This window comes from Ascaphus truei, chromosome 4 (genome assembly GCF_040206685.1).
Source record: "Ascaphus truei isolate aAscTru1 chromosome 4, aAscTru1.hap1, whole genome shotgun sequence".
Lineage (NCBI taxonomy): Eukaryota > Metazoa > Chordata > Amphibia > Anura > Ascaphidae > Ascaphus > Ascaphus truei.
Window position 1 is genome coordinate 237,496,886 of NC_134486.1, and position 11,016 is coordinate 237,507,901.

The window sequence follows — 11,016 nt, forward strand, 5'->3', positions numbered from 1 at the left end:
TATTTATTTATAAAATATTTTACCAGGAAGTAATACATTGAGAGTTACCTCTCGTTTTCAAGTATGCCCTGAACACAGAGTTATGACAAATACATGGTTACAATGAGTGAAAAGGGTTATACATTAAATGCAAGACATTGTATGCACAGTTAAAAATAATATATATTATAGGCGTATATAACAGTTACAGACCAGATTAAAATGTGAGACTGCTTTAGTTTTGAAAGCACTTGGACTGGTGGTGGCAGTGTGAGTCTCCGGTAGCCTGTTGCAGGGTGCACGGTAAGAGGAGGAGCAGCTGGATACTTTGTTGAACCTTGGGACCATGAACAGTCTTTTGGAGTCAGATCTCAGATAAGTGCGGCATGTGGTAGGGGTGAGGAGCTTGTTCAGATAGACAGGTAGTATTTGAAGGCAAGACAGGAGAGATTAACTTTGCACCTAGACTCAAGTGTTGACCAATCTAGTTCTTTGAGCATTTCACAGTGATGTGTGTTGTGTAATTGGATTGGAGGACAAAGCGGCATATTGAGTTGTAGAGGGTATCAAGTTTGGGGTGCTGTGCCATATACTATGTCCCTATAGTCTATAATTGCCACAGCATCTGCTGTGCGATGTGCTTTCTGACCAGCAGACTTAAGGAGGATTTGTTGGCATATGTTTTGGATGTCAGGGTATCAATGTACAACCAAAATGTTAAATGGGAGTCAAACCATATGCCCAAATATTTGAAACTAGTAATGGGCTGGTATAGTATTAGGGTTGGCTCTGATCTGTAGCTCCTTCATTGGAAGCTTTAAAAATGTATCCTTGGTCCCAAATACCATTGTTAGTCTTGTCAGTATTTAGAAACGGTTTGTTTTGGGAAATCCAATTTTCAAGTCTCAAAAAGTCAGATTGAAGTACATGTCCAAGGTTAGGGATGTTTGCATTTAAGATTGTGTCATCTGCATCCATACATGTGTATATAGGCTTCCTTACAAGCTATAGGAAGATCATTAATGAACACTGAGAAGAGTAGGGGCCCCAGAACGGAGCCTTGCGGGACACCGCAGGTGATATCCAAGGGGTTAGCGTTAGTACCCGAGATACACATGTTGGGATCTTCCTGATAGGTAGGAATTAAATCAGTTTAAAGCATGCTTCCCTATTCCAGAGCACTGGAGTTTGTTTAGCAAGATAACATGATCAACACTATCAAAAGCCTTTGCAAAATCTAGGAATATTGCAACAATAAGTGTCCCAGTTCCATTACACACTGGATCTCATTGCAAACTTTTAGGAGGGTAGTTACTGCGGAGTGTTTGGGACGAAAGCCAGATTGGAATTGGCTTGGGAAATTTGTCTTGGTATAGTAATCTCTTAATTGGGAGTGAACACATTTTCCCATGACTTTGGATAGTATTGGGAGAAGAGAGATTGGCCTGTAGTTTGAGACAGTGTTTTTGTCCCCACTTTTGAAGATTGGGACAACTCTGGCAGTTTTCCAGGTCGTATGGATATGGCCTGAAGGCAAGATAGAGTTGATTAGGGAAGCAAGCGGTTTTCCAATGGCTGGGGCACCAAGTCGTAGGAACTTAGATTCCAGTAAATAAGGTCCACATTGGCTGCTTAGTTTTAATTTGAGGAGTGCTTATGTAATCTCCTCTTCAGATACTGGGACAAATTGAAAACTGTGGGCAGTGTTGGGAGAGGCTGAGGCTTTAGGGGTACTCCCAAAATGAGGTTCATGTATGTAGTTCTGATTGGGTTTCGCTAATAAATTAGTAACACACCCCACAAAGTATTCATTGAATGCATTTGCAATGTCGGTGGGATTTGCCATGGCAATATCCTCCTTAATGATATTACATGGTTGTTGATGGCTAGAAGGCTGGAATATATTGTTTATAACCTTCCAGAAGTTAGCTGGATTTTATGTATTCTGGTGAAGATTGTCAGAGTAATAGTGTTTTTGCGTGCCTTGTTTGCCTTGTGCACATATTCCGCAGGCATCTGTAGTTATTAAGATCTTTAGTAGTGCCAGTTACTTTGTAGCTTTTCCACAATGTATCCCTAAGATGGTAGAGTACACTTTACTCACAATTGTAACACAATAGTTTCTGAGAGACTGGGCTAAGATTTTTCGTTTTCATTTATGACATTATGGACCCTATTTAATATGGTGAGAATCGGGGTAATTAATGCATTAAATTCCATTCAACACTGTGGAGGTCAGTGCACTTTTGGGGGGGTGTTACCCCACTTGTCACCATATTAAATAGGGGCGGTACTTATATTTACAATTATTACATCATTCTGTAACCTTGTGTTTGACGAGTTTTTGTATGTTTTCTGCCTTTTAGGGTATGGGCATTATAGAGCAATTAGATCCTCAACCATTTAGTAATTACTTGAAGAAATACCACAATACTATATGTGGAAGACATCCCATTGGGGTACTATTAAACGTAAGTATTATCACATTTTTATTTTGTGGCTGATTTTCATTATAAATGGAAAACATGCACCATTAAATTTCCATTTACTAGGCGCAATTAATCTTATTGTTGGAGTTTTATCCTTCGGTCAAGTCAACCACATAAACCTGAAAGTGTATGTGAATGAAAATAACTTCTCCTTTCCTGCCGTGATTGGAATTAAAAACGATTATCTGCAGCTGTATCTAAAACGGGAACGATTTAACTACTCCCATGTTAATTTATTTATTTTTAACGCTAGCCGTTCTTTGCTTTTAGTTTCCAGTTGAAAGTTACTTTGTTCTTTGTTTGTATTTTCGTTTGATGTAATGATTTATTTTCTTAATCCCTCAACATTCTTGCTTTACATCTTCTATTTTCACGTGTTTTGCACAATAATGTGAAAGTTTACAAATATATATTTTTTACGAACGATTTGTAAAAAAAAAAAATGTTTGAAGACAAAAATCCCTTTAGAATTTTAACAAAAAAAATCGTCAACAATAAGCAATTTTTCCAACACAACAATAGAACACGAGCGAAAAGTATCACAAGCTATATTATTGTAAATGTTATATTTTCAGTGAAAAATAATACAAAATGACAACACACAATGAAGCAAATCTGTATTAAAAATGTTGACATCCAACTCTGTTTAAGGCAGCAATTTACAACATTTGAAATCTTGCACAATTATCTTTCCCTCCCTCTAGGCTGCAACAGAGCTCCAGAAGAATGGGGTGAATATGAGCTTCTCGTTCTTAAATTATGCTCAGTCTAGCCAGTGCCGAAGTTGGCAGGACAGTTCAGTGAGTTATGCTGCTGGAGCACTTGTGGTGCATTGAACCGCACCGTCTCAGGGATGCCACCTGAAAACACAATGCTGACACACTTTTTCTTTCTGTCCATGAGGTCATAGCCAAGCAGCGGCACAGATACAGCCCCTGCTCTGTGGGTTTAGTGGGACCTTAATCTAATTGAAATCCCCTCTGTTCTTTTCCAGTAGGTGTAGTCCTATCTTGATTTTGTTACTCCATATAAAAAAAAGGAAAAAAAAGAATGCTTTCTTGGTTACAGTAACAGAAGTTTAAGTTGTGTCAACGTGTTTTTGTGAAATTAAAAAGTAATAATGGAAAGTGGTGGCAAACAATTACAAAATGCTAGTTACATGGAATAAGTTAGCCTTTACCATAACCTACATTTGCACTCTTTGCAGATATGTGCACATATACTCGGCTTTCAGAATAGATTTGCAAGTTGTAAAACAAAAAAGAAAAGAGTGGAAGCTTTTTAATAAAAAAAAAAATGCGTTTAAAAATGATCCTTTATCCTGTATTAGAATATAATACAATTCCTGTATAGTCGGTTATTACCAGTATTGTACAACAAATACCTTCTATTTTAGTTGTTAATAAAGGGCTACACAAACCAAAATAATGTGATTTTTCTTTTTTTTTTTCCCCCATTAATGTGTTCCTAAATTTTCAACTTGTAATGTCATTAAATACATATATTGTATTGTTTATATTATGTCAATCAATCTATGCGGAGCTTGATAGAAACAGGGCCTAATACAGGGAAGAAGAATACCAGTTGGGATGAATGCATAAAAGTAAACTTTTGGAAGAAAGGATTGGCTTGTTCCAAGGAGCTTACAATCTAAGTGGTGTATCTCGAGACCGAGAGCCCATTCACTTACACAGCACAGGAAGGTGTGTTATGAAATAGCACCGCTTAGTAAAGATGGGCCTAAAAGTGAGAGGCAAAATCCGGCACCAACGGAACAATTCCTATTAATTCCCACCTACACGTGTTTGAGGTAGTGAAACTGGCTTAGCAAAGTTCAGCTGGTTTTACAGCTGCCGTATGAATTGAATAAAACCAACCATAAATCAAATGGGTACATGAAAAGAACAATGATGGGGACAGGCGTCCTTAGCGATGTTAGGTCTATAATATCACAACTAGACAAAACAAAATAGTCAATGTTACAATATTGCATTGCTCCTTTTAGTATTGCTAGTATGCTATTTAGTCTGATATATGTAACTTAGATTCAATCCTCTCTCTCTCTATCTATCTAAATATATATATGTAAAAAATATATATGTAAAAATATATATATGTAAATCCTCTCTCTCTCTCTATCTATCTAAATATATATATATATGGTATATATATATATATATATATAGGCAATACTATACCGCATCAAGATGAAATATCAGAGGCAGCACTCCAAATGGTAATCAAAATATTGTATTGAATCAACAAGACATCATTCCAACGTTTCGGTCCACAAACGGGACGTTTATCAAGATGATGTGATTTACAGAGTGAGAACGAACACATATATATACCTAAAATCCCATTAAATGTACAGGTGCAAGAAATAATCTACTTAATCATTACTCCCATCCATGTTGTTTAACCCCTTGTGTACCTGTCAGCAACTGGACTGTTGCTGTAGCTCTAGATTAACGGCGTGCATCTGACACGCATCTATGGTTAATGGAACGCAAGGAAATCTCCATTAGGAACCAACTGCGCATGTGCGAGGTTTCGAAATCAAAAGATGTATAAAACAGCCATTATTTAGCTATTTCAATGATTGCTCACTTAGGGAATACATCTAGGCATAATAAGGAACACTCACGTAATATATATATATATATATTCTGGGAAATGACATGCAAATGAGCACACAGTGTCACTTTTTGCCTATTGAGGCAAAAAGTGACACTGTGCTCATTTGCATGTCATTTCCCAGAATCCCTTGCTGCAGTGGAAGTGCTGTATGCTGGGTGATAATGGGGAAAGGCGGGGTTGCAGACCTGCCTAAGACATGCAGATGAGCACACAGCTATATTTGCATATATATATATATACATACACACATATATATATATATATATATGAGCAAGGATTGCCTCTAAGTTATATACATCAGACTAAATAGCATACTAGCAATACTAAAAGGAGCAATGCAACATTGACTATTTTGTTTTGTCTAGTTGAGAGAGAGAATTGCCTCTAAGTTACATATATTAGACTAAATAGCATACTAGCTATACTATATATATATATATATATATATATATATATATATATATATACACAGTGTTCGACAAATCACCCAAAAATCTACTCGCCCAACCAAAAAATCTACTCGCCACCTAGTCCCGCCCCTAGTCCCGCCCCCAACCCGCTTTAAAATAAAATATATAAATAAAATACATTTAATAAATTCCTAGTCAGAACAACATTCGTTTTTGACAAATGTATTTATTGTATTACATTATACTACAATTAGTCCTTGTTACATGTGTGTGTGTAAATGTCGGATCTAGAATTAAAAGCCAGGTGTGAATGACTAGTTTCCTGAACCCCTTAACCAGTGTCTGGATGCCCCCGCTTCACAATATCTAAAGCAGCAATCCCACCTGGGATCTTACCTGATCTGGCGGAGAGAGAGAGTGTGGCGGAGAGAGAGAGAGAGTGTGGGGGAGAGATTAGAGTGTGGGGGGGAGGGAGAGAGAGTGTGGGGGGAGAGAGAGAGAGAGTGTGGGGAGAGAGAGAGAGAGAGTGGGGGAGAGAGAGTGTGGGGGGAGAGAGTGTGGGGAGAGAGAGAGAGTGTGGGGGAGAGAGAGGAGAGAAACGGTGGGTGACACACACAGAGGGTGGGTGATACACAGAGAGAGCGAGGCTGGGTGAGTGACTGGCTGGGTGAGTGGTTTGCTGGGTGAGTGGCTGGGTGGGGCAGGGGTGACTGGGTGGGTGGGTGAGTGACTGACACTGACTGGGGGTGGGGGGGTGACTGACACTGATGGGGTGGGGGGGTGACTGACACTGACTGGGGGTGGGGGGGTGACTGACACTGACTGGGGGTGGGGGTGACTGACACTGACTGGGGGTGGGGGTGACTGACACTGACGGGGTGGGGGGTGACTGACACTGACTGGTGGTGGGGGGGTGACTGACACTGACTGGGGGTGGGGGGGGGTGACTGACACTGACTGGGGGTGGGGGGGTGACTGACACTGACTGGGGGTGGTGGGGTGACTGACACTGACTGGGGGTGGGGGGTGACTGACACTGACTGGGGGTGGGAGGTGACTGACACTGACTGGGGGTGGGGGGTGACTGACACTGACTGGGGGTGGGGGTGACTGACACTGACTGGGGGTGGGGGGTGACTGACACTGACTGGGGGGTGACTGACAGGAGGGGTGATTTTATTTTGGCTTTTTAACCTTGGCTCTGTTGTCTCTCTTCTGGGATATCGTTCTCCCTAACTATATGCTGTTTATGGACCATAATCCTTGATCCAGCACTCTGTTGCTCCTTGGAGCCCTACCATTTAATGTATTTTGTTTGTAAGCAGTATACACTATGGTATTTTTTTATATATTTTTTCAGGTACTGACGCTCCCCTGTTTTCGTTCCATTGTACTAGGAGGGGTGACTGACTGGGGGGGGGGTTACTGACTGGGGAGGTTACTGACTGGGGGGGGGTTACTGATTGGGGGGGAGGTTACTGATTGGGGGGGGAGGTTACTGATTGGGCGGGTACCTCTGGTGTCACACACATACACATACTCCCATACACACATACATTCATTCACACACACACACACACATTCTCACACACACACACACATTCTCCCACACACACACACACACACATACACATTCTCACACACACACACACACACACACACATACACATTCTCACACACACGGGAGGAAAGGCCGCGACCAGCACCACGCTCCTCCCCCACCCACCCGCGCCTATCTCCCGCTCGTGTGGGGGGCAGGCCGACATCCCACCCCCCCCAATCAGCAGGGTGGGTGGGAGGCACGTGGCGAGGTATCCCCCACTGGGCGCCCCAGGTGACAGTCAGCCCCGCCGTGGCCGCCACTGCCCTGCTCCCCTCGCCGGCATGTCACAGTGCACGGCCAAGCTGCAGGCTGCTTCTTCCCCCCCAGCTCGTGGCGGCATGAAGCTCGTGGGGGGGTGGGGGCTGGCAGGCCGACTCCCTCCCCACCTCATGCGGCGGCTGCGCCATCATGAAGGTAGCTGGCGCATGGGAGGCACGTGGTGAGGGCCGAGCCCCCCCCCCCCCCCGCAAGCCAACCGGGCTGCAGCAGAGGGGACCTCCCGCCCCGGACATCGATCGGTGGATCGAGGGGAAGGGGACAGGAGGAGGGGAAGGGGACAGGAGCAGGAGGAGGGGACAGGAGGAGGGGAAGGGGACAGGAGAGCTGCCGCGGTGGGGAGTAGGGAGCCATGTGGGGACCAGGGGGATCGCAGGGAAGGAGCAGAGGGGCCGCAGCATGGAGAGTACTTACCCTCCAACAGATCTCCAGGCAGAAAGAATGGCCGCTCGTTGGGGGCGGGCTCATATAGAGCCTGGCCGCGCGCCTACAAAGCCTGGGAGCGCGCGCCAATCAGGAGTCAGGTAGGGGGAGTTTTTTTTTTTTTTTTTTTTGCGCGAGCAGGGAAGTTTCAGCGCGAACGGGGGAATTTTAAAAAAAAACACGCGTGCTGCTTGGGCCAATATTTACACGCCCGGGGGTTAAATCCACCCGCCCCGGGCGAGTAAATGTATAGGATTATCGAACACTGTATATATATATATATATATATTATACTATATTAGTGAAAGCACTGTATGCCTGTCTGGATGTCCGGTGTCCCTAGGGGAAATCTCATTGGTCCCTTGGGCCGCTCGCCCCCGCACACCTCTCATTGGTGCCTCTCATTGGCCTGAGGCGGAGTGACGGGCCAAACACACACACACACACACACACACACTAGGTAGGGGGAAACCTGGGGGCGGCCAGAGCTGTGCACGGGCGCTCCGTGCTGCTGCTTCTATGTCTGTGTCTTGCAGAGGGGGCGGGGCCAGAAGATCCGTGCTGCTGCTTCTATGTCTATGTCTTGCAGAGGGGGCGGGGCTTCTCTCTGCACACAGACAGCCCCTCCTTCTCTTCCTATCTGCTTCCCGTTTTCAGCAGCATGGGGGGTTGGGGGATCGGAGCATGTCGCCCCCCCAGGTGAAATTGTGGACTGATTAAGTGTGTCTGTGTGTTGGTGGTGGTGGTGGGGGGGGGGGAGTGATTGAGTGTGTGGGGGGGGGTTGAGTGTGTGTGGGGGGTGGGGGGGATTGAGTGTGTGTGGGGGGGGATTGTGTGTGTGTGGGGGGGGGGATTGAGTGTGGGGATTGTGTGATTGTGTGTGTGGGAGGGGGATTGTGTGTGTGTGTGGGGGGGGATGGGATTGTGTGTGTGTATGGGGGGGATTGAGTCCCCCCCTCCCTGCCCTTTGCTCCCCCCCTCTCTGTTCCTGGAAATGGAGACCGCGCTCGTCTGTAAACTTCACGGGGAATTTTCAGAAAGGCCTCTTCTCCCGCTGCTCCTTCTCCCTCCGGTGATCAGCCGGCCACAATCAATCCAAACTACAAAACAAAGGGGGAGGTGGAGCGCAGAGAAAAAGAGAAATGCCAAGGTAAGATGAGGTCAATTTATTAAAACAACACTGCACAGTATTACTTACAATTAGTTAAAACCGCATGCATGTTGATGCTCCCACAAAGGTCTGTATACAGCGTCAGTTACAATCCCCCTGCCCCGACTGTGATCCACTGCTGCAGATTCTCACAGGGTCCCTGACCCGGAACCGGAAGTGCAGCAACACAAAGGTGGTAGGCGGGCTCTCAAGCTAGGTCAAGGGCTATGGCAATAGCAGCAAACGCTAGCGAGATGACGGGGGGAATATCAACAACTAATGTATGGGGAGAATCAAACGTGCTAAAACTGCACTCCTACCCAGGAGTGCAACTCAAAAGTAATGAGCAAACCCTCAACGCGTTTCGCGCATTACAGCGCTTCGTCAGGAGGTATTAGGGCATTGCAGGAGGTGGCCCTCCCTGCCCTTTGCCCCCCCTGCCCTTTGCCCCCCCTCCCTGCCCTTTGCCACCCCCCTCCCTGCCCTTTGCCCCCCCCTTCCTGCCCATTGCCCCCCCCCCCCCTCCCTGCCCTTTGCCCCCCCTGCCCTTTGCCCCCCCTCCCTGCCCTTTGCCCCCCCTCCCTGCCCTTTGCCCCCCTCCCTGCCCTTTGCCCCCTTCCCTTTGCCCCCCCCCTTCCACTCCATGCCCCCTGCCCTTCCACGCCCGGGCAACACTGGGTATATCAGGTAGTAAATATATATATATTCTCTTAGAAGTGCACTTCCTTGAGAAAGGTTGCCCTACAAGGTTCGAAATGTTGGTGTATGTGCTACGTACCTTTAATACAGCTATTCCTGGTGTGGCAGGATGGCCGCACGGCCAGTAAGATGCTAGACACTGTATGAGACTTAAACTGTAGTGGTTTATTAGCCACAACCAAATAAACTCCGGGTGTACTGTCCCTTTAAGAAAACCAAATCATAAAAAATAAACACCTATTCCATTTAGGGGAAGCTAACTACACCATAGCTTTCGTTCTCACTAGCTGCGTGGCCAGCTAAGCTGGTTCCCAAGCCAAAACATGCCCTGGCATATGCCACAGTGTAACAGTCTGCATACAATAATAAGGGTTTTGCTTATCTTAGTCCTTTTTGGAACAGACGTCTCTGCTTCAACACGGTCTCTCCTCCTTTCTTCCTAGGGGAACTCGGCCCCACGTTGAGCCCAGAGAACTCCTCTGTAGGTCCTCTATACCAGCGTCCGCAGCTGGGGAGCACTTCTATCTCGTATTAGTTATATGCTGCCAGCTATCTCCTACCTACTACTTATTTTCATGTTTCTATCATCCCCTTTCCCACACCTATCCTCCCTTATACTTATGTTCTTGGTTTATTATTAAGGTATGTATCACAAGTATGATTTTGTATTGTGCAGTTGTATTGATATATTGCTCCTAGAAGTATTTGCTGGTATGTGTCTTTCAGCATTTAATTACATATATATTTATGTATTTGGAGCCTGACGTCAGACAAAACACTGGGTAGTTCTCCCATTGGCCATGCAATACGAGATTGGCCATTGGTTCATGATGGTCGGGCAGCTCCATTGGTGTAATTATGTCCGCCTGACAACAGGAGAATATTTCAGTCACTGGAGTCGGACGCAGGCAAATAAATCCTCTGAAGAAGTCGCAGACTGCGACAAAACGTGTTGGGAAGTATTTGGCATCTGACACTACGTCATCGACCAGCGACACGATCGTGGGCGGATCATGCCACGAGTATTACTTTGGCTGGTAGCAGTGAAGTAATTTATTTACTTTGGGACATTCTTTACTCCAGGATGTGCGATTTCCAATTGAAGAGCTGTGGATGCAGTTCTGGGACAGCTTTTCTATTCTGCTGGCGGTGATATACACAACTGCTTGTTTTTATTTTAAACTTTGCAAGTGCGCTTTATTCCCTTGTTCACCCCTTCTCCATCTTAATAAATTTCATATTGCGCTATGGGGTTGCGCTCTCTCTCTCTTTTTCTTTTTAGGTTCATCCATAGGATTTGTTAATCCTTGTGAGAGCAGCATTTAACCCCCACAGCAGAGATTGGAC

The 11,016-nt window shown here is 45.2% G+C and overlaps 1 protein-coding gene across 2 annotated transcripts in view; it reads left to right on the forward strand.

Annotated features, from left to right (window-relative positions):
- Window positions 1-3,910, forward strand: part of MEMO1 (mediator of cell motility 1) — a 41,574-nt gene extending 37,664 nt beyond the window's left edge. For both annotated transcript variants that reach the window (XM_075597064.1, XM_075597065.1), the window contains 2 exons: window positions 2,346-2,450; window positions 3,173-3,910. In XM_075597064.1, coding sequence (XP_075453179.1) covers window positions 2,346-2,450; window positions 3,173-3,304 — 237 coding nt within the window. In that variant the 3' untranslated portion in view covers window positions 3,305-3,910. The remainder of the gene's footprint in view (window positions 1-2,345; window positions 2,451-3,172) is intronic.
- Window positions 3,911-11,016: the final 7,106 nt, after the last annotated feature.